This window comes from Erythrolamprus reginae, chromosome 11, assembly GCF_031021105.1.
Source record: "Erythrolamprus reginae isolate rEryReg1 chromosome 11, rEryReg1.hap1, whole genome shotgun sequence".
Lineage (NCBI taxonomy): Eukaryota > Metazoa > Chordata > Lepidosauria > Squamata > Dipsadidae > Erythrolamprus > Erythrolamprus reginae.
In genome coordinates, this window is record NC_091960.1 from 13055062 (window position 1) to 13079698 (window position 24637).

Genomic DNA, 24637 nt, shown 5'->3' on the forward strand with positions numbered 1-24637 from the left:
TTTAAAGCTGTTAAGAAAGCAACCAATTCACTGTTAAATGCAACCAGATTACAGTACCAATTAATACATTTCAATTTGATTTTACTGGACCTAGCGCTGTCTCACATGCCACCATTGCCAACTGTTGGAAATCGCAAGAATTTTTCATGAATTTGATCACTCACATAGGCAGTTTTTTAAAAAAATGTTTCTTGCAAGGATCACCAATAAAATAATCTTTTAGGACACAATGGAATTTGAAATAGGTAATGTTTTGAATAGGTTTTTGAGTTTTATTGAAATCTTACATGAACAAGAAATTGGAAATACAATCACATCAAGGAACAAATTGCCACGGATTTGACGTTTAGGCCAAACAAATTTGTAGGGCAGATTTTCAAAAAGGTGTGAAGTCATAACAATTTAAAAACACAGTTAACCTACTTCTAGGAATGCAAAACATACAATCATGTTATTTTTTTTTTCAATACAAGAAAACTTAATTTTTTTTAAAATTCCTTAAAACTACGAAGACAAAAAGTACTAGCTTTATTTTATGTACAGCAGAAGCCTATGTAATCTATCCCAAATCCAAAAAGAAAAAAGAGGGAAAAAGAAAGAAAAGAAACTGTCCAAAAAACAGAAGGTTTGTAAAAATCATGATTTAACAGTGTTGCCCATCCTTGCTAATAAACTGCTAAAATGAAGCCTAAAACGATAAAAAGCATTGTTATCCCCAAACTATGTTTGGGAAATCTGCAAGCTCAGTAATGTCCAAGTGCATTTATGAGAAAAGGAAGGGGGGGGGGGGGAGAAAAGACTTGAATATATACATAATAGAGTGATTCTTCAGCCCAATACACATGGCAGCCAATCACTATTGAAGAATGAAACAATAAGCCAATTTTTTGGAAGGATGTAGAACTATAGCCAAATTCTTATCTTGTCAATATTCCCATGCCCTCCTTATTGGTCTTACTTCCACTGCTGCCCATAAGTATCCTGATAAAATTCCTGGTTGTCATTATTGTAACCATAGTTACCGGCATAGTCTCCACCTTGTTGAAGCGGCTGCTGAGCGATAGGCTGCGAGCCCCAGTTCTGCTGGTTGTTGGTCTGACGGCGCTTGGAATCGGGCTGGTTGTAACCATCGGCTTTTCTCTTGCCTCCCACGTTGCCCCCACGGTTGCCCCTGGCTCCACGAGCACCACGTCCTCTCTGCTGCTGAGCAGGGCCCCTCCCGCCCCTGGCTCCTCTTGGTGGTCCCATGGGTGCCCCCCTCTGGGAATAGCCAGCTCTACCTCTTGGTGGTGGTGCTCCCCGCCCCCTAGGTGGTGGAGGTGCGCCTCGCCCACCCCTTCCTCCTCCTCCTCCTCTTCCTCTTATCGCATAGCCATCATCGTAGCCATAGTAAGGATCTTCGTAGCCACCACGGTAGTCATGATAGTCATAGCCATAATAATCATCGTAATAATCTTCATAGCCATAGTAATCTGGGGGGTAGCCATAGCCGCCTCTCCCTCCACGACCTCGGCCTCTAATAGGAGGTGGCATACGAGGTGGAGGATAGTAATAATAGTCTTCATACCTGGTGAGGAGGGGGGGAAATAATAGCACATTTGTTGTGTGTTTTTTCAACAACATCGGTTTCAAGTCTTTTTCTAGTTTAAAGAATCCAGTTTATAAAGAGAATAACTTTTCAGATTTAGGCAGATGGGGACAGAGGAAAGAGATCCCAGCTTTCTCCACTGAACTTTCCAGGAAGACCACATTTGATTTGCCATGGAAACAATTACTTTTAAGCATACTATTGGATTTGCTCTAAGTCTGAGGTTTCCGATCTTGGCAACTTTATGACTTGTGGACTTCAACTCCCAGAAGTCCTCAGCCAGCATGCACAACTTTAAACCATCTGACAAAATTGGCCTCCACCTCTCCAGCCCATGGGAGGAGCAATAAATGTGGATATTTTTTTTCTTGTTGGCACTGACATATACCAATTAGTACACCTTAAGGCAGGGGTCCCCAAACCTTTTACACAGGGGGCCAGTTCACTGTCCCTCAGACTGTTGGAGGGACGGACTATAAAAAAAAATGAACAAATCCCTATGCACACTGCACATACCTTATTTAAAGTAAAAAACAAAATGGGAACAAATACAATACAATAAAGAAGAAGTAATAAGTAATTAATAATTAAGTAATAAAGTAATTTATACTTCTTTATTAACAAGTAAATTTAAACTTAAATCAACAAACTCCATTTCTCGTTCCTTCCCTCCCTCCTTCTTCTCCACTTCTCTTTCCTCTTCCTTTTCTCTCATTTGTTTCATTTTCCTCTCCCTTGTTCTTTCCCTCCATCATTTTCTCATTTCTCTCTCTCTCTTTCTATCTCTCCCTCTTTCTTTCTCTCTCTCTCTCTTCTCTTTCTCTCACTCACTCTCTTTCGAACTCTCCCTCTTTGTATCTCTCACACTTTCTCTCTCTCCCCCTTTCTCTATATCTCCCTTTCTATCTCTCCTCTTCATTTCTCTCTCCCTCTCTATTTCTCCCTCTTATTATATCGATCGGTAAAATCTCGTGTGCTGCCGCGGGCCGGTTAAAAGACATCAGCGGGCCGCATCCGGCCTGCGGGCCGTAGTTTGGGGACCGCTGCCTTAAGGTGTACCATTCTCCAGCCTTTTTAGAAGTCGGAATAAATTTCAATAGATGGGACTGAGTAAATTAAGTGTTCCATCTAGAGGAAGGGATAATAATCTGATTGTGCCTTTACAGCTAGATTTCAGTTTACTGAAGTTTTAACACTTACGCAGTACTTCTAGAGGCTTGTCTGGCAGCTTGGCGCTCTTTTCTTTTCTTATCTGGAGGCTTGGCTAACACTATTTCAATTTCTTCCCCCTCTACCTCTTTTCCGTTCATTTCATTCATGGCCTATTTTGAAAAGGAGGGGAAAAAAGACATTGAAATTGTATTTGAGAACATAACGTCACTTCAGCATTTCCCACTTTTCAGTTCCCAAGTCCAAATATTTTTCAACCTACAAAATCTCAACTTTTACGTACTGCATTTCTCATTTTAGCTCTTTCGTTTCAAAACAAGACGTCAAACCTTTCCTGGGAGGAAAATGCAATACACGGGCCCTTGTAAGAAACAATGCAACAGGAAAGTCTGCAATTCTTGCCTTGCCTTTTGGGAGCATGCAAGGCCGAGAGGGAAGAGAAACTTTGGGGCGAGGCAAAGACAGGCAGTGCAGGAAATGGAAATCTCTTAGAATTTGAAGTTGCAAGGCTCTAAATGCTATTTTGCAGCTGTAACATTTGCTTAATAAAATTTTAAAACATATTGTGAGAAAGAAGAGTTTTCAAAAATCAAGAAACAGAAACCTATATTAATATATTCCACATTCCGTACCGGTGCTCAGAATCTCATTCTCACTGATTCCCCCCCAGTCATAAAATCTAAATGTCCATCTGAGCTTTTGTAGAGGATAGTAGATTTAAATCTGGAGCTCCCCAACAGTTTGACCACTGTAATATCTTTTACTGCACAAAGAACTTTATTTATTTATTTATTAGATTTGTATACCGCCCCTCTCTGAGGGGTGGCATACAAATCTAATAAATAAATAAATAAATTTATTTAAAATAGATTGATTGTCCTTTCTTCCCGAATTAGCCCTTACATGTCCCCTGGAAGGAGTTAAAGGAGGGATCAGCCTTGAATCCCTATGTAGCCATAAGCAAAAAAATCCAATCTTCTTTCAATTCTGTGGACCCCTAGCTAATCTCCAGCAGGTAGTAATTGTTAGTTAAGGAGATTCCTGTGCCTAGACATGATTAGTAAATCATTTCAATTGGACTTTCCAGAACCTGATATTTCACTACTGACCAACGCCTCCCCTTCCAAGAGGGGAATTAGCAAACATTAATCTGCAATGAAAGGTAGGGATCATGAAATCCAAAGAGTGTTATTTTAATCCATTATTATTTTTTCTATCAGTATAATAGAGAAGTCAGTTACAACTGTGATTATTAGAATAAACATGGAGGATGAGATTTGCCAAAAGGCCATTACTCTGCAACTGTAAAGTATATTTTGTCAGAATAAATCTGAGTTCAATGTGGGAAGTGGATAGAATTTACCCCTGGAGAAACTGTTAAAAGATGAAAATTATATTAGCATTAATGTTTCTTACTAAGCAAGGAAAGGAAGTGTCAGGCTGCTCCATACTCCAAAACAGTAATAGAAGCATGTTTCTTGTTTAGAAAGTCAAGGAATAAATCATAAGAACAGAAGAAATGGTGGCACAACTACGTAGAAGAGGACATCTAATTAAAACTCACTCCATATGAGAAAAAAGTCTGTAGATGTTCTGTAAATTCTGGGCAACCTATTTTTCCTTAATAACAATGTTACCTACCTTAACTGCTGCTCCCCTATCTTCAAAATGAACGAAAGCATAATCTTTTAATTTCTTCACTCTTTCCAGCTTTCCAAATTCTGAAAACGATTTCTCCAATATTTCCTCTGTCACTGTAGTGGCCAAATTCCTCACAAACAGAACTTTCACCTGTGAAAAAAACTGGCATTTATTTAAAATTTAAGCTGTCTGTAAGGCCAAATTCCTCTTGTGCTTGAGATTATCCTTGGACAAAATATTCAAGACACGATTATTAAACAGAAACATCTGCGGTGCAGTAAACTGTTTTTAAATAAACTCAGGATTGTCAACTTTCTCTAAGCTATAAGATACCAGAGGCAAAAACCTTGTTCCCTTTTTACCTTATTCAGGTGGGGAAAAGGTCACAGGATACTTTAAAAAAAAAACCTTTGGATAATAGTTTCCAGTCATGCTGCTCTGGAAAACAATCCCCACATTCATTCAAGTAATGCAAAACTGCCAAGAGAAGAGATTTCTAACTACTTTGATTATAAGAGTTTTTTCAACTCTTATCTTTATTTTTACTATGAACGGTGGCAACTAAAACAATATATATAACAATGTTTACTCTATACAAATTGTTCAGTAAAAGTCTTTACCCCTCCCTCTTAAGATTCTAAATGGAAGATAACAATATTTCCCTTTTCCTCAATTTTAACAACCAGTTTCTAAACAATAGGCATTGATTAACAAATACTCTGCTTTCTAACTCAGCTATCAAACTAATGAAAAACTGTAAGAGTGCTGCTGAAATGGTGTGCTTCAGGATGTAATCCAGAGAAAAAGGATCCCTGATGCTTAGAAGAATCATCTTTGAAAACACCTAGAAATTACTTTATACCAGATACAAATAATATATTGTTTATATGCATACAAACCAGTGGTGAAATCCAATTTTTTTTACTACTGGTTCCGCGGGCGTGGCTTGTTGGGTGTGGAAGGGAAAGGATACTACAAAATCCCCATTTCCTCCCAACTCCAGGAGAAGGGTACCGCAAAATCCCCATTCCCCCCCAACTCTGTGGCCAGCCGGAGGTAGTATTTACCAGTTCTCCGAACTACGCAAAATTTCCGCTACAATTCTCCGGAACCTGACAGAACCTGCTGGATTTCACCTGATACAAACATACACATACATAATGGCATTCTTGCAAGTTTGTCCCTTCTGAGCGACAAATGACCTAACCAGCCTCCCCCCTCCCCCAGCAGAGGTCTCCAAACTTGGCAACTTTAAGTCTTGTGGACTTCAACTCCCAGACTTCCTCAGCCATTTTTGCCAAGGTTGGAGACCCCTGCTCTAGAGATAATCAGAAAGAATAAATAAATAAATCTGCTGGTGAAGTTTAATTCAGATTGTGCAGATTTAGCTACTATGACTGTAACTTGTTGCTTGTATCCTTACAATTTATATTAATATTGTTTCCTAGATTTTTAAGCACTGAAATTTGGAAATAAAATATTGCTGGAGAGTGATGTTTTAAGCCTAAATTATGTGCTGATTAAAATCTTAATTCTTCCTCTATGGAAAGGCAGCCCAGGCTGAGCAAGCATTCTGCAGAATCCATGACCACGAAGCAATTAAACCCATAGAACTTCCATATAAGGATGCATTACTGACATTCCTTTGCAATCACACAATCTATGGGAAAAGGCAAGGAATGTAGCCTTTGTTTATTACTTAAAGAGAAGCTTGCCTTATAAGGTACACAAGTAAATAGTTGCTGGAGAATGGTTTAAATGTATGTGGCGTTCGCAATTGGTTATTCTGTACTACATGTCAGAACTGTGAATACACAATAAATAGGAGAGACCTGGATCCATTCAAGGTCGTCCTCCCATCGAGAAAACATTCTCTCTGTCATTTCATTCTGATGTGACAATTATGGCATGCAGTGCCTTCCTAGAGGGCGACCCACTGAAGGAGGGCTGCATGCCTTCATTTCTGATTGCTTATCTGAACCCTATGACAATCATTAAGTGTTTGTACTTCATGATTCTTGACAAATTTATATTTTCTTTTATGTACACTGAGAGCATATGCATCAAAGACAAATTCCATGTGTATCCAATCACACTTGGCCAATAAAGAATTCTATTCTATTCTACTTTACTACCTTTGCCATGACTTCTGGATCTGGCTCCTCTACCGGGTCAGCCCATTCCACCGTCACGACATTTCCCCAGACTTTCACTTTCCCGCTCATCAATCGGCGTCGAGCTTGAGCTGCTGATTTGTGATCTTCATATTCAAGGAAGCAGAACCCTCGATTCTTCTTTTTATCGTCAGGTTGATGATACAAGATTACATCAACTAAACCCTCTGTTAAGAAAAGACCTGATAAATTACGGAAGACTTAAAACTTTTCTCATTTGAAAAGGTAATTTTTAAAAAAAGAGATTTCAAGATAGACTACTAAATATGCTGGAGACTTGAATTGCTTAACTTAATGCTCTGTGAAAATACACCTTTTGGCGAGCATAAAGGAAAAGATTCTACAAAGTTGCTCTTTTTACTCTATTTACTGTTATAATACCACATTTGCTACTGGCAGAGAGATAAAAAGTTGATGTTCCCTGATCCAGCAGCATAGAAATGAAAAATCACATCGCGTGACTTGTCATTTTTATAAAATGGCAAAAACAGACTCATCGCGTTAACCTAGCTGATACCAGGTATTCAGAATAAGGAAATATTTATTAGAAATGTATAGAGGAAGAAATAAGAATACACACCTTTATATATTAGAATTAGTAATAGTGACCTGATTTAGGGGGAGTATTAGGAGATATAATATAATAAGTCGCCCCAAGTCTTCGGAGAGGGGCGGCATACAAATCTAATAAATTATTATTATTATTATTATTATTATTATTATTAATTTGTTTCCCCTCCTTTTTATATAATAAAAGTAACAATTTGATGGGAAAGAGGGTGAAAGATGGCATTACATATATATTTATAACTTCAATGGCATTAAAATGGAATACTGAAATACTGAATTATTTTCTTAAAAAATCATGTACTGTATATTAATTCTGGGATTATATTAATTTGATTAATATAACAATTATTGAGATTATCATTATTTATGTTTGTATCAAAATGAATTATACCCAGAGGACATACTGTTCATATACTGATATGATGTATATTTAAAAAACAAAAAGAGTAAGGAAATGTTCTTCTGAATCACAGGTAGGAATTATTATTATTATTATTATTATCATTATTATTATTATTATTATTATTATTATTATTATTATTATTATTTAGATTTGTATGCCGCCCTTCTCCGAAGACTACTTCAAGTGGCTTGGCTAGACTTTGATATTATTTTGAACCAATTTTCCAAGCTTTTCTGCTATATGAAAATGTTACTGATCTCATCACTATTTGTAGACTCATGAAAGATGCAATTGCTTGCAGTTCTGGTGCAAGGTATCAATTCTTTCAAAAATGGACCTGCTGGCTTTCTTGCTCTTTCCATCTAACCTAAACAACTAAAGTGTCTGAAATTAAAAACATAAAAAGTGTCTATAGTTCAAAAACTGTGCCATGTTTTTCTTCTATGCCAAAATGAAAATCAATCAATTTTTCTTACAACCACAGACCAGCAAATAAAAGCATTAAAAACAATAATAATAAAAAATGAAAACAAAACAACAGAATAATATGTCGTGTTAGCATTGTATTGAAAATTTACAAATGAAAGTAGCTCATCTTCTGCCAAATTAGTGAGACTTTCATATGAAAACCTACATATAACCTGAAATTAAATTCAAAATCGTAATTATTTCCCTAAACCTTTAATGAAAGCATATCAAGGTTCCAAGCTTATTTAGCATTTCATTTTTAGGCATGATTTAATTTGTTATAATCTAATGGATGGTTTCCAACCTTTTTTGGGTCATGCCCCACCTAAGCATCTCTAAAATCCTGATGCTCTCCCCCTGCCCCGACATATAATTCTTACTATTCAAAAAATGAACTACTCACGTGGTTTAAACAAGATTCCAATTGTCTCCATTAAAAAAATCAAATTGCCCCCTGGTGGGGCATGGGCCCCATGTTGGGAACCACTGGTCTAGTGTTATCAGCCAGGTTTCTTTTTTATATACATACATTCGTTTTTATTGGCATTTTTTAATTTGTAAGCCTCCTGCAGTTACCCAGGAATCTGGTAGCCTCTAAATTTAGAAGTTAAGCTACATTAAAGCCGTTTTTTACAGAAGCACATGCCCGCATCTCCTCACCCGTGACTTTGCTGAATTCTTCTAGTATGTTCTCCTTTGTTTTGTTTTTGGGAATTGATCCTACAAATAGCCTATTATTTGCCACTGAGATGCATACACCAAGGTGTTTTCCAGGCCGAATTTCATAGTTATCACACTGAAAGAAAAACAATTAAACATTTCCCATGAACTTTCAGCTTATTAAAATACAGACACCAGCAAACCCTACTGGCCTATATTGATTAAATGACTAGATGTTTACATCATTTAGTAGCCTTCGCAGGGCCAAAATGAAGAGTTTTAAAAGCTGTAAGTAAGATTTAGTTTCCAATGAAATTTATTTTGCTATTTATTTATTTAAAATTTGTATGCCATCCATCTCATCATCAAGCAACTTACATATTGCAGCCAACATTATCTATAAATACAAAACAAACACCCAAACACGATCAGTTTAACTGAGAAAAAAATTGGGATAAAAGTGAGACTATAGACTCTAACAATTTCTACATCGTAAGATGAATACTTACTTTCTAATTTGCACCGTACTTGGTCTTATGACGGAACACTCACCAACTTAACAGCTTCCTGTGCTGCATCTTTGGTACAAAATGTGATAAAAGCGTAGCCTCGGTTCTGTCCAGAAAGTGGATCCATCATGAGTCGCAAATCCCAAAGTGGGCCTGCCTTTTCAAAGAGTGGCACCAATTCATCTTCGTATAAGTCTCTAGGAATTTTTCCAACAAAAACCTGAAAGAGAATCAATATTTGTTAACAAGAACTAAAAGGTACCTTAGAGCTTTTAATCTGATCATGAATATGCAGTCTTCTTGGGAACATTAAAATAAGTTAATTAAAGGTAGTTAATATGAATTTATCTCTCTCCAATTGCTAATTTATTCCGCCTATCAAATTAAGTCTTATTTGGGGGTGGCCTCGGAGCCGTCCTCAGGACTTTCATAGGCCATATGCAGTACGTCCAGCATCACAGTATAGTCCTCATTATGAATCTTGTACCTTTGTACAGAAAAGTAACTGAAAACAGTCATAAATATGAACTGCTTCAAGTATCATAAACCATAGTCATCTGGTTTACAAGAGAAAAGAGCTTTCAAAAACATTTCTATCATTACATCATGCATACTTTAACTCTGATAATCCGTACTGTTAAAAGTTCTTCGGAGACGGACGGCATACAAGTCTAATAAATTATTATTATTATTATTATTATTATCATTATTATTAATTATTATTATTATTATTACTTTTCAACAATCCATCTGCACTTCCACTTCCTAGAGAAAACTAACTTGCAATTTCCATGTTTTAGAAACTTTAAAGTTAGTAATGGTATCTTTGATAAAGCTAAATTTAACTTAATGATTTACTTAATTTATAAAATACAGATAGTTCTCAATTTATAGCAATTTCTTTAGCGACTATTCAATGTTACACTACTGAAAGTGACTTATGACCAGTTTTCGCGTTTAAAACTTGAAGCGCTTCAGTGATCACATGATCAAAATTTGGGTGCTTGGAAACTGGCATGTATTTATTTCTGTTTCACTATTCCAGGTCACATGTTTGCGAATGACCACATTATTCATTTAATGACCACATTATTCATTTAACAACCACAGTGATTTAGAGATAGTAAAATAAGATACCACTTGCTTAACTGTCTTGTTTAGCAACGGAAATTTGGGGCTCCATTGTAGTTGTAAATTGAGGACTACTTGTAATCATTCCAATTTGTTTATTTAGTATAATTAAGGTCAAAATAATCTTATTTAGACATGTAAACTGCATGTGCAAACCTCTGTTCCAATGCCAGGCTGAGCTCCTGAGTAGACAGTATCTGGGGGAGGTCCACCATATTTCCGTTGTCCTGTGGTCACATCCAAAGTATAACCAGTTCGTTCTAGCAAAGCCTGAATTTTTAAAAGTAAAAAAAGAGAGAGCAAGGGTCAATAGGGGAAAAACAACACTTCACCTCAAGGAATCCGCTCTGGGTCCTCGTAGAGGGGCGGCATACAAGTCTAATAAATAATAATAACAGTAACAATAACAACAACAATAATAATCCTTTCAATAGAACATTTCCCCCACTGCTTCATATTCTAGAACACATTTGCAAAAATTAATTGCTTGCAAGAGAAATGCAGAAATATCAACTAAGGATGGTAAAAACCATCACTTTTGCTACCGCTGGAATTATATTTGTCTGATAAGGTTTCTTAACATGCCACTAAATAGTTTCTACCATGGTAACATTACAATCATGCTTAGCCAGATCAACTCGTCTTCAGCCAAACCGAGGAGTCACCACAGTGAAGGAAAGGCGTCGGCTACAAAGCGAGAGAGCAAGAGGAGAGGGGAGCATTTCAGCATGGGAAGGAAGAGGAAGCAGGTAGCAGCAGCAGCAGCAGTCGCCTTTCGGTCAAAGGAGCGTGAGGTTCCCCCCTCTCACCCACCTGGGTTTCTCTCTCTCTGGTGTAGTGTATGGGAGGCAACCTCACACTAGGTGTATGAGAGGCACGTGCTCCTCCTCGCCGCCTCAAAGTCCCTCTTTTTTTTATTTTAAGCCTTAAAGTTTTGGATTTTTTTTTATTCCCCTCACCTCACGTTCTTCCTTCGGCACCAACTGTCCTCCCCCTCTTCTTTCTCCTCCTCCTCCCACCCAAATTCCGAGCTTTTATTTCTTTCCTAATGGGTTTGCACACATTATTTGCTTTTACATTGATTCCTATGGGAAAAATTGCTTCTTCTTACAAACCTTTCTACTTAAGAACCTGGTCACAGAATGAATTGAGTTCTTAAGTAGAGATACCACTGTATATCATTCAACACAATTTGGCCCTGAAAGATGTACAATTCATGGCCCCCAGACCTGCCGGCAAAGCCAGGTCTTCGTAGCTGCTCCTCCACCCTCCCAGTGCCTCCAAAGTGCAGTATTTAGTATTTTCTATTAAGCTTGCCCGTTATTTCTCTGTCGCAGGCTGAAACTTTACTTCCAGCATATGCACTTTGCTGAAGACACATAATCTTTACTAACAATAGTCAAGAAACTGTCTTAGTATAGTAAATAGCTTTGTTATGCTCTCCAAATTGGAAAAGTGTTCAAGGGGGGGATTTCCAAACTTCATTATCAGGCACTAAAAGAGTGCACGAAATATGTATGTTATTCTAAATATGCAGCTGTTAGAAACTGAAACCCCCCCCACCAAGATACAGGTAATTCTTCTCAGCTTATATTTTAGATATTTCTGCCAATCTACATTTGTAGTAATAATAATAATAATAATAATAATAATAATTATTATTATTATTATTATTATTATTATTATTTTAATTTATTATATTTGTATGCCGCCCCTCTCCGAAGACTCAGTTTATTATAAAAGAAGAATGGAGGATTTTGTGATACAATTCTTTACTCCTTAGAATAAGTTCCACTTTTATTTGCTTTCATATTAATAACTGCATATATATTACCTTAATTTTTACTTCGTCTGGCCCTTTTGTTGATTCTTGTACTTTGCTTCCTTGTTTCTCTCTCTGTCTATAAGTCTTCATAACTCCACATAAAAATGCACTTTTGTTCTGTGGATATAATTAAAGAAAGAAGTGAAGCAGAAGGCATTAAAAATAATCTGAAGTCACTGAAGCTTGAATAATGCTTAATTACACCCTAAGAAGCAACCAGTACCTTGAATATAACATCACTTGATATATTAATATTAAAGGAAACCAGAAGTTCGATTATCACGACAATACAAGGCACTAATACTCATAGGCACTGCTATATTTTACTTTTAATATTTGAATGGAAACACAGTCTTGCTGTGGGGGAAAATTAAATCTGAATTCAGTCATGTTTGTTCCTATTTGTTGCACTGCATTACACTGTGGATCTATTTCTTCACACCACAGAAGCTCTTACCTTACCTGTACATGCGACAGGTCACTTTCCTTAAACTGCTGTAATACAGAGAGGGCGCCTTCTTCGTTAAATTCCCTGAGAGCATCTATTGCTCTCTCATCAAGATCAACATAAGATACCAATCCTAAAAAAATTAAAAATAGGAAAACATTACAGATTCCTATTTAACTATATAAATACAAGTTATTTTCTAAAGCCTACTGTGCTTTGCTAAAATCAAAATAATATTAATTTACTAATTAATAATGTCAGGTTAAAAGCTATTTCCCCAGAAATGTGGGAATCATTTTGTAAGCAAAATAATCTTCCATATCAGGGTTTGAAATAACAGGCTCTGGCTCACAGATTTCTAAAAACAAAATCGGGTTTCAGAGCTTTTAAGGTTTTTTCCCCCTTTCAAATGGCGTCATTACAAGTCATAGATAAGGAAACAATTCTATCATTTTACCACAATGTGCTGTACCAGTTATTGGAATAATTTATAAAGCCCACTTCCCACTCTTCATCAGAAAATGTTACTTGTTTACAAAAAGTAGGTATTACAATTACTGTTTTTTGAATTTTTGCCATCCCTTTCCTCTCCATTATTTTGAGCCCTGTTATGCACCTTCAATACCTTAATTTTAAGCACACAGGTACAGACCTACATACAGTAGGGCCAGCCCTGATATACAGGATACAGTTTCTTCTCTATAATGAAAGACTTAGGAGAACATATTATAAAATGTAGAGCATTGCAAGTTCCATTAAACTTGCATTTAAATAGTGAAATGTCAGATACTGGCACAATCTTTCAAGAAATATAGCATAGGTGTTTTTAATATTTAACGTTTTTAACACTGAAACACCCTACTCTAAAGCACAAAATATAGCAGCAGAGCCATGAGACTGCAATTTCAGAGTTGATCTTGCAATGTGGAAAGTCCCTGCATCACTTTTACATGGACAAAACTCGGATTAAAAATCATGATTTTTTAAAATTATATGAAATGAGAAGTATCCAACTACTGTACATTAACAGACCTAATTGGGTTAAAATTTTAAATTTTACACATGAAGATACATCTCTACGAATATATTGAAGCCAGGCAATAAAGTTTTGAACTTGTATCTTTACATTCCCTTTTCGCACAACTATACTCAAGCCACTATGTGAATATTAGTTCAACCCTAGAGAAGTATCTCTCTAAGGAGACAGCACTACCATATCAGACATTCATTGGCACCGTCTTTTGAGACAGATTACCACCTGAATCAAAATACCATCATAATAAAGACGGACGTGGTATTATTTTGAATTATCTTAAAACATTCTAGAACTTTAGAAAAAGAAGACAGGTTAAATCTTCTTTCTGAAATATTTGAGGCAAGGGAATGAAGGAATTCTATTTACTTATCTAACTATGTTCGCCACACACAAACTAAAGAAGAGAAACTGTCTCTTTTCACAGCAAAAAAGTAGGTGCATCCTAAAATTCTTTGGTGTCATCTCTTTTTAAAATACACAAGCCACTTGCTCCAAGTAAGATAAATATGATTCAAGCAATGATCATAAAACTAAATACTTCAATATGATGACTTAAATAAATTAAGACTATTCACTAGGATATAGACAAACATATAGACCCTAAGGAAGCCAAGCAAGTCACTTCCCCTCCTTAAATCACCTACTGAAATACTATGTTTAGCCTAAGCACTATAAATTGGGGATGGTAGCAAAGTACAAAAGCAAATTATTATAATGTTGGGGGAAAAAATACAGTTCAGTAGACAGCAACGTCCTCCTTTATTTGGGAGAATCTATGAAACAGTTACAGTGTCCTAAAGGCCTAAGGCAGTGATTTTCAACCTTTTTTGAGCCACAGCACCTTTTTTACATTTACGAAACCCTGGGGCACATTGAGGGGGGGGGGGGGCGCTAAAAAAAAGTTTGGACAAAAAAATTCTCTCTCTCTCTCTTCCTCCCCTTCGCTCTATTTCTTTCTCCCTCCCTTTCTCTCCCTTCCTTCCTCTTTCTTTCTCTGTCTCTCCATCCCTTTCTTTCTTCCTTCCTCTTTTTTGCTCTCTTTATCTCTCCCTCCCTACCTCCCTCTATGTCTTTCTCTGTCTCTCTCCTTCCCTCCCTCTCTTTCCCTCTCTTGCTTTCTTTCTCTCTCTCTTTCCCTTGTTCTCTCTCTCTCTTGTTCTTTCTTTCTCTTGCTTTCTTTCTCTTGCTTTCTCTCTCTCTTGCTTTCTTTCTCTCTCTCTTGCTTTCTTTCTCTCTCTCTTGCTTTTTCCCTCTCTTGCTTTCTTTCTCTCTCTCTTGCTTTCTCTCTCTCTTGCTTTCTTTCTCTCTTGTTTTCTCTCTGAGCTTCGCGGCACACCTGACCATGTCTCACGGCACACTAGTGTGCCGCGGCACACTGGTTGAAAAACACTGGCCTAAGGTACTGTTGATATCTTCAACCTCAAAGTGAAAGCAGCAATACATTCATAGCTACACAGTGCATAATACAGCAGTTTTCATCTTTAAAGCCTAAAGATTTTGAATTTTTGTTTTGCCTTCACTTTTATAACCAATCAGAAACAAGAAATGCATATTATACCTGTCTGAAATATTTCATCAAGTCTTTCTGCCACCTTCTGTGGGAGGCCTGCCTCTATCAGTGTCTTGTAGTGTTCTGTGTGAGTAACACTGGAAGTATCCATTGGTTCTTCCTCTTCTTTTAACTGTACCGCATTACCATTCACCTGATTAGCCATTTTATTATGCTGCTGGAAAAAATTCAGGAGCTACATTACATAAAGCCAGAAATAACTAATTTGAAGGACAATGCATTTATCTAAACTAACTGTAAACATACTGCCAGTGACTTTATAATACAACTCGCCTAATTTCAATAGAAAATACAGTCCTGAAATACTGTGGAGCATGTACATGGAAAAATGGACCAATTTTAAGTACTTCATGTACAAAGAATCTACTTTTTATTTTTGTGTGATTAATTTACATTATTGTAAGAGGCGAAGGATATTGGAATGCACAAACATCCACCATTATTCCCTTGGCCTCACAGACATTTTTGATCAGCGTATTCAGTACAAAATTCAACAAGGCCAGCTAAAGATACACATGTCAATCAATACTTGCTTTCCATCTTTCCCATATTTTCCTGGCTTCCTTCCATGCTCAAAATCAATATTTTGTTACATAAAAGACACTGTACAGCTTCAACACACACTGATTTCCGGAACTTTTTTTTTTGAAAAAAAGAAAGAAAAGAATATGCCAAATTAAGTTTGCACAAGTAGAACAGTCAATAAACAAATTACACATCACATACTAACAAGATGAACTTGTATTGAACTCTGCATGTCCCATATTAGAGAGTAAAGGGAAGACTGCACTTTCAATTTTTGGGATCAATAGGAAAAATTTGATGCAAAAGTCAGTAAGATGGCAAATACCAATTTTTTAAAAAAACACTATCTTTTCAAGTGATTTTTGTGGATTTTTCTAATTCCTATTTGATGGTATTGACCTGGAGTTTGTTATTTGGTCACAACAGACAGACAGACAATATAAACCCTGCTAAAGATAACGATTGACTGTGTCATATTAGCAGAAAAGATAAACAACTATGAATTTACTAAAACATTCAATTCAATTTAAGAGATATAAAATGAAGGTTATGGCTTCTAAATCATGAATACTATAACTAGCTCTTCATATACTTCATGCAACTTAAAGGCATCCCTCCAAGCAGAAACGTTCATTATAATTAGAAGCAAGTCATAAAAAAACTTAATCCGTAGTCCTTGCTTGCTTTAAAACAACTTGCTTGCTTTGAAACAACTACATCAACATCAAGAAACCATTTAGTAAACCATAATCATAAAACTGTAGAACTTGCATTACAATATGCATTTTGGTTGCAGATATCAGCATACTCTTCTACTATAACAAATATCATTAATTTCTACTACTTTTGCAAAATGTCCAATAATTTTTTTACATTTCTTTCAAGTTGCAGTATCACAGCCCTAAGTTATATACTTCATGTCCCCAAATCAGTGTATTTAGACAACAAAAGCTGTACTGAATCTTATACCAAGCACTCCCAGCTTGATGCTTTCCAGATGTGTTGCCATACAATTCCCATCACCTCCAAAGATAACATCTGCATCCCATTAGTTTGAGGGTATCTAACTATGAAAAACAATTTCTCACAAATAATTAAGGTTATTTCTTGTAACAGCACAGTAATAGGGATATGCAAAGGATGGATACCCTCTTGGGAACCCAGAAACACCAGAGGCATGAGGTCTTCCATAGTGGGGGGAAAGCAAGGCCATCAACAGCAGCTAAGGGGAAAGAAATATGGAGAGAATGTCCCTTAACTCCCATGTTACAAGGTGCTGGTCTCATAAATGGACCATATTTCTGTTTTGTGCCCACTTCTACTCAGTAGTACCCTCCTATGGTACTATTGTCTCAACCCTCCTATGGTACAACTACTCAACAGTGGTACCTTCCTATGGTACTATTGTCTCAACAGCTTTTCCGAATCTTCTGACAGAATTATTTTGATTTGTAACTTGTGTACGGCTTCAGAAACCTTAAATAAGGACCGCCTTCTGCTGTATGAATCCCAGCGTCCAGTTAGGTCCCACAGACTTGGTCTCCTCAGGGTCCCATCAACCGGACAATGTTGGCCTAGGGAAAGAGCTTTCTCTGTGGGAGCCCCGGCCCTCTGGAATCAACTCACCCCAGAGATTTGCACTGCCCCCACCCTCCTTGCCTTCCGTAATAATTTGAAAACATATTTATGTCGCAAAGCTTGGGGTCATTAGACCCCAGCCTCTGCCCAATGAATGTATCTGGAATGAGAGTAGGTGTGTGACTTTTTGATTTCTAAATGTTTAGTTTTAAGAATTTTTAAAAAGTTATTATCCTATTAATTGGCCTAGAATGTTTTATCTACTGTATTTTTTATTAAAATGTTGTAAGCCGCCCCGAGTCCACGTTGAGGGACGGCATATAACTCCAATTAATAATAAATAAATAAATAATTCAAGATGAACAAGAAGTACGTGAACAGTACAACAAGCTTACGTGAACAGTCTTCTCTATGCGCTGAGGGGAGAGTCCAAGCATAGGAACAAACAAGTTGGTTGTTAGGGACTGAGTTTAGTTTTAGTTTGAAATACGCCCTCTATCTGCTTGACTAATCAGTTTTCAAATGAAAACGTAGAGAAATATCTGATGTAGTACACGCCCAAGTAGAAGGTTGCCACCCTGGGCCGCACAAAGCAAGGGAGGGTTTGGACTCTCCCTGCAGTGCACAGAGAAAACCATTCAGGTAAACTAACGGTAGTTCTCCTGTGTGCTGCTAAGGAGAAGTCTGTCGAAATAAGACCTCCTGGGAACTGCTGGGAACTGCTGAAAAATGCCACCACAGCCAATGCAGCTGCAGAGGAAAGGCAAATCTTTGCTGCTGCAAATATTTCCACTTCCAAGAGTTTAGCCCAGTTGGGGCAGAGACTCTGGCTGCCTGCGAAGCGTGGCAGTTAACCTGCACACCATCTTGAAAACGCCTTCAAAGGTGGAAGAGAAAATGCAGCTGAGGAGAGTTGCTGGAAAGGGTCAGTTGCTATTTAAAATTCAGAAACTGGGAGAGAGAAAATGGAAACATCCATTCTATCCGACTAGGTTTTGAAAACTGACCAGTCAAGCACATAGAGGGCATCCTTCAAATTAAAATTAAACCCAGTCCCTAACAACCGACCAGAGTTTGTTCCAATGCTTAGACTCTCCTTAGCAGCTCACAGGAGAATTAAATAGTTTTATAGCAATAACCACAAAACTATTATCCAACAAAGACTGGTGTGAATTTGATCAACTTAAACAATACACATTTGTTCTAGATGTTTCTGTTGTTCTAATGACAGCAATGGCCTTTCAAGTGTTTTCCACAACAAAACAGCAATGCTACTAAAGTAAAGGTAATCTCTAGAAAAAACATTTGGAGCATTAAAAAAAAGGAAATATGATTTTTTTTTTAACAAGGAAATAAGTTTCATCAAACTGATGTTATTTAGATAACTCCCATTATAACAGACTGGTAGTTTTCCGCAACTAATAAGTACCACATTCAAGACTATATGCACTCAATTCATATTACACTTCCTCAATGTAAAAAATTAGATTTAGAAAATTCTTTATTCAAATAAGTCTACAAAATTTTTACTGGTATGAAGTGTTACAATAAGAATACAGGTTTACCAGGAAATAACTCAAGAGCCCACTATTCTCATAGTGACAGAAGGTGCCAAAGATCTAAAGCTCACTGAATTATGAGTTTCACACAGAAGTAGTGTTTTCCATATGTAGGAATTTGCTATCAGATGCCACATAATATTAGAAAATACAATTTGTGTTCCAGTACAATGAGTGTGCCAGTTTGATATTCTAATCTGGCTTTAGGCATAAAGCCAGTTGGGTGACCTTGGGCCAGTCCTTCTCTATCAGTTATAGGAAGGAGACAATGGCAAGTTACTTGTGAAAACTTTGACCAGAAAACTACAGGGATTTTTGTCCAGCAGTGTCTGAGAATAGGACACATGTGAGCAGAAGAAAAATAAATGAGATAATAAGAGTATTCTTCAAACATTTAAATTGCAGTCCTATTTCTACAAATATAGGCCAGATTACTGTACAGTGGTAGCTCTACTTAAGAACAGCTCTACTTAAGAACTTTTCTAGATAAGAACCAGATGTTCAAGATTTTTTTGCCTCTTCTTAAGAACCATTTTCTACTTAACAACCCGAGCCCGGAAAAATTTCTCAGGAAATTTGAGAGCAGCCGGAAGGCCTGGCCAGTTTCCTACCATTCCCCCTTTAATTCCGGCCATCTCGGGCTTCTCTGGGCTGTCAGAGGAGCCTTTTGGTGGTACTCCCCCTCTCGCCCGCCTGGGTTTTTCTCTCTGGCGCAGTGTATGGAAGGCCGCCTTGTGCCATGTGTATGGGAGGCGCGTGCTCCTCCTCGCCACCTCAGAGTCCCTCTTTTTTTTTAAGCCTTAAAGTTTTGGATTTTTAAAAATTCCCCTCACCTCAACTTCTTCCTTCAGCAGCGACTGTCCTCCTCCTCCTCTTCTTCCTCCTCCTCTTCCCACCCAAATTCTGAGCTTTTATTTCTTTCCTAATGGGTTTGCACGCATTATTTGTTTTTACGTTGATTCCTATGGGAAAAATAGCTTCTACTTACAAACTTTTCTACTTAAGAACCTGGTCACAGAACGAATTAAGTTCTTAAGTAGAGGTAATTTGTATTTTGTAACAGAACCTTGTTGATGCATTGCTCTTAGACATAACCGAGACCTCATGCAGCCCAAGGTATTGCAGAGGAATAATATGAATTCTATTTAATTTTAAAGAAATGCAAATTTAGGGAAATCAAGCTTAATTTTTGTCTGTGCCATTGGAATTGATCTGTAATATGCCATTAAAAGCCACGTAAACGTCTTGAACCATTCTGTCAATTAATATGTCCTTCCACTAATTGATACTAAATAAACTAAGTTCACACACTATGCTAAATAATAATCATTGTTCACAAGCAGGATTTATACAACATGCTATGCAAAATCTAAAGAAATATTGATTAGTGCATCATGTTAACGCATCAGAATTAAGTAATCTCATTCAACGAAAACGGGTCCTCAAACTTTTTAATCAGGGGGACAATTCACGGTCCCTCAGACAATGGGGGGCGGACCAGGTGGGCGTGTGGGGCTAGGTGGTCATGTGACTGGGTGAACATGGCCAGGTCATGTGACTAGGTGGGTTTGGCCAATTTAACAGTCCATTAAACAATGTACACAAATTTAATTTTGATTTGTTTTGCTCTTGGGAGTGTTTTATTTGCTTTTGTTTGCATGTTACTCTTTTGATTGTAGGAGTCTAGTAGTCGATTTCAGGAAACTCAGTTTTGCAGCGATTCTTCTCAGCTCCAAGGAGCTTGAGAAATCTCCCTCTGTCTCTTCTCTGTCTTTCTATGTTCTGGAGGAGGGAGAGGCCTCCTGAGGTGTCTGTGCACCCCATTTTTCACCTCCTTCACCTTCAGAACATCTCTGCAAGCCAAAATTGTTGGCCTTACCTTTCAGTTCCAGCCCATGGGGCTCGTGAAGATAAGTCCTGCACTCCGCCGAAGGGTGGGTGGGGCAATATGCATGGTCCTGTGCAGGCCAAATTAATGGCTTTGTCAGGCCGCATGAGGCCCCTGGGCTATAGTTTGAGGACCCATGAACCAAGATATAGAAAAGCCATAGATGTACACATCATAATAATAATTAATAATAATAATAATTTATTAGATTTGTATGCCGCCCCTCTCCAAGGACATACAATAATTTTACACCCTTTGGCTACGGAAGAACAGGGCTTGCACCAACTACAGCAGTTTCTATCAGATCTCATATGAATTTGTGTTATCATACGTGTCCTCCTCCATAAACTTTTGCCTTCACATTAACACCTAAGACAAGTAGCTTGAGAGTGATCTGGTTTCCACCCCCAAATGTGGAAACTAGGCAAAAAGCAAACAAGACTTCTGACTTTTCTTTCACTAGATTTGACAGGCACTATTTTGCCTCTCACAATTCACCCAAGTTCTAAACTTAATTATTGCACTTTGTGCCACACTTGACAGAGTACTTAAAAGAGTACAGCGCAATGTCAGAAATAACATGCATAAGCAGGACATTGAAGAAATCTGAGAATGCTTCATTTATAATACCAAACTCTACATTTCTTTCACCTGTGCAAACTAATCAGCAAACTACCGGTAATCCTCTCCTCCAGACTTGACTAGTTGTCATTCTGCTTTCCACTTCTGTTTCCGCATTTGTACTTATTACAATACTTCAGCAAAATCTATGTGCTGTTATATCCTATAAAATTGGTGGCATAGTGAAGAGATGTTTTTGCAAGATGAATTCTGTTTTGCGAGGCCACCTGAAAGATCTATTATTAAAGAATGTCTTCTGTACTTTATTATTACATGAAGTATGGCAAGCCACTCTAAAACATTGATGCTCCAGCCAGTTTCAGTTATACAAGTGCAGCCTGATTGCTAGGTTGCATATCCTGATCAATGCAAGACTGTATAACCATAACCATATCTATTCAAAATACACTGCTCAAAAAAATTAAAGGAAACACTTAAACAACACAATATAACTCCAAGTAAATCAAACTTCTGTGAAATCAAACTGTCCACCTGGGAAGCAACACTGATTGACAATCAATTTCATATGCTGTTGTGCACATTCAACTTTGTACGAAACAAAGTATTAAATGAGAATATTTTATTCATTCAGCTCTAGAATGTGTTATTTGAGTGTTCCCTTTATTTTTTTCAGCAGTATACGTTAAAATGGTTTAGTCAAACTTATCTGAACTAGAGGCCTAATCCAGCTCAATTGCTTCTTGGCATGGCGTGATTTTGATTTTTAAAAAATGAAGGCATGTCCTAAGACAACAACAGTAATACAAAGTTTATTTTTTAAATAGCTAGCAAAAACCCTACTATAAAATTTAATCAACAGCATTAAAGTGAATAAAGTTGCAAGCATACCACAAGAATGGTATCACATTTTGCCCACAGAATGCCAAACAGATATCAATCAATAGTAATTTTAAAAATCCTGATTTCACTTATCCTCATAAGACAACAAAGCTTGAAGAAATGATGAAGGAAATTTAAATTAAAAGTGGAACCTCTGCAGCTTTGCCAATACACATAAAATTTCCAAATAAGATGTACTGTATATGCTATTAACTGCAGAAGTATAAGCTATATTGCCAAAAAATACATATGGAATATTTTGGCAGCAGAAAGTTGATCCGTTATTCAACTTTCCCAAATGGAAAGTTTAGAACCCAAAAGAATACTGCATAATTCAAGATTTACAGAGGGTCCTTGAATTTTTTTTTTGAAAACCTTGCCATTGTTCTCCGCTTTAAAATGGCAGAATTAGACAGTAAAGGTATAGAAATTCTCATCAAACTGTTTTACTGGGGTGTAATGTTATTTCCTACATATATACAGTACAGCCTTCAAAGCATTCTAATGTATCATCTTTAACCTCTGCAGCACCACTACTTGAGTGAATAATCTTGATGCAGAAGTGTACCAGAGTACTGCAGAAACCTGCCTTCCATTGAGGACCTGTATACTGCACGAATCAAAGAGGGCAGTGAAAATATTTACTGACCCTTTGCATCCTGGACACAAATTGTTTCAACGCCTACCCTCAAAACATTACTACAGAGCACTGCACACCATTCTACTAAACAAATAATTCCCTCTTTGACAAACACTGTCAAACTTTTTACTAAGTCTGCACTTCTATTTCTACTAATTTTTTTGTCATCCTTCCTATCATCCTTTTCCTCCCACTTAGGACTGTATGACTGTAACTTGTTGCTTGTCTCCTAAGATTTTTATTAATATTGATTGTTTCTTTGTTGCTTATTTGACCCCTATGACAATCATTAAGTGTTGTATCCCATGATTCTTGACAAATCTATATTTTCTTTTATATACCAAGAGCATATGCACCAAAACAAATTCCTTGTGTTTCCAATCACACTCGGCCAATAAAGAATTCGAATTCCACACAGAAGAAACTTAACTCGCTAAGAATTCCCCCGTCCCAATGAGAAGCATAAGCTTTCAATTTTTTTGGAAACAACTTTCAAACAGCCTCCCCATTGCCTCAAGAACCAGAATTATCAATCCGTCCATTCCCAATTTGACAGCATGGGGAAAACCAACCAAACAAACCACCCACTGAAATAACTTGAGATCATTCATTACCGGAGATGGGCGTGTAGAAAAAGTCACTGGAAAACTACATCCCTGCAGCCTTTTAAAAACTGAAAGCCGCATCAGATTCCAATGGGGAGGAAAAAACATCGCATGCTGCAGTACAAATTTTTGCACGGATTTTATTATTATTATTATTCTTTCGGAAATCAGGGCTTCAACGCCGATGTCCTAACAGAGCCGCAGAGGAGCTCGATCCACACCGCACAAGATTTCTAACCGGCCAAGCAAGGCCACCGATCTTAAGCCGGCGGCCTCGTCTTGCCATCACACCCGTCCATCCCTCGCATGTTTTATCCAGTGTTTCCCAACCTTGGCCACTTGAAGATATCTGGACTTCAACTCCCAGAATTCCCCAGCCAGCATTCGCAATGTGTTCATTGGTGCATTCGCTGGCTGGGGAATTCTGGGAGTTGAAGTCCAGATATCTTCAAGTGGCCAAGGTTGGGAAACACTGGTTTTATCTATTGACGATTCGGCCCCCTGATTTCCACCGGACGGTCCGATCACTTGCATCACCTCCGGGCGGCAATGCTTCCACCCGGCGTTTCTACCCGCGGAAGGAGAACGAGGGGCAGCAAAAGCAAAGCTTTTGTTTCCCGGCGGTTTAATTGCACAGCCCGGCCAGAAACAAGCGCTGCAAACCTGGCGCGAAGTCGTCGCTTACGCCCCCCTTCCTCCGATGGAGGTGAAGCCCGCAAGCCGGGTGAGGAGGCCCAGGCGGGGAAGGAGGCCGGCCGCTCATTCTCCTCCGCTAAGGCCCAGCGAGCGCTGATCAAGCCAACCCGACACGGTCTCTACGGCGAAAGCGGGGCTTTTTCTCGGCCCGGTGCAGCCGCAGGGCTGGCGCGATGCGGCCACAAAAGGCTCCCGGAGCGCCCTCGCAGCGCCCCCTGGGCCTCGCCCCGCCGGTTGCTTCCCCGCCCACCCCATCCGACGCAAGACACACGCGCCGCCGCCGCCACCACCACCTCCTCCGCCGCCGCCGCCGCCGGGTTGGCTCGGCCCGGGCGCGTCCTTGGCAAAGACTCACCGGAGCGGGACCTGCGCGGCGCGGCTGGAGCAGCGGCTGCAAATGGCGCGCGCTCCTCCTCTTCCCTCCCCTCATGGACGGCCCGAGCGATCCCGGCAACGCGAGGGGTTTCCCGGAACTGTTTCCAGGGACTGAGT

General features: G+C 38.3%; 1 protein-coding gene across 6 annotated transcripts; it reads right to left on the minus strand.

The window, feature by feature from the left end:
* Positions 1–249: 249 nt before the first annotated feature.
* HNRNPR (heterogeneous nuclear ribonucleoprotein R) lies at positions 250–24637 on the minus strand. 6 transcript variants are annotated; one of them, XM_070763690.1, is made up of 11 exons: positions 24501–24637; positions 15182–15347; positions 12602–12720; positions 12149–12256; positions 10471–10584; positions 9227–9403; positions 8675–8810; positions 6535–6740; positions 4400–4549; positions 2789–2910; positions 250–1567 (listed from the first exon to the last, which is right to left on the minus strand). In XM_070763690.1, exons 1-11 carry the CDS (start codon positions 24573–24575, stop codon positions 955–957), a joined length of 1986 nt encoding a protein of 661 aa, XP_070619791.1. In that variant the 5' UTR covers positions 24576–24637; the 3' UTR covers positions 250–954. The 6 variants fall into 6 exon arrangements, with proteins under 6 accessions (XP_070619791.1, XP_070619789.1, XP_070619790.1 ...); XM_070763688.1 differs by having other exon boundaries at positions 4400–4561; XM_070763689.1 differs by having other exon boundaries at positions 15182–15350.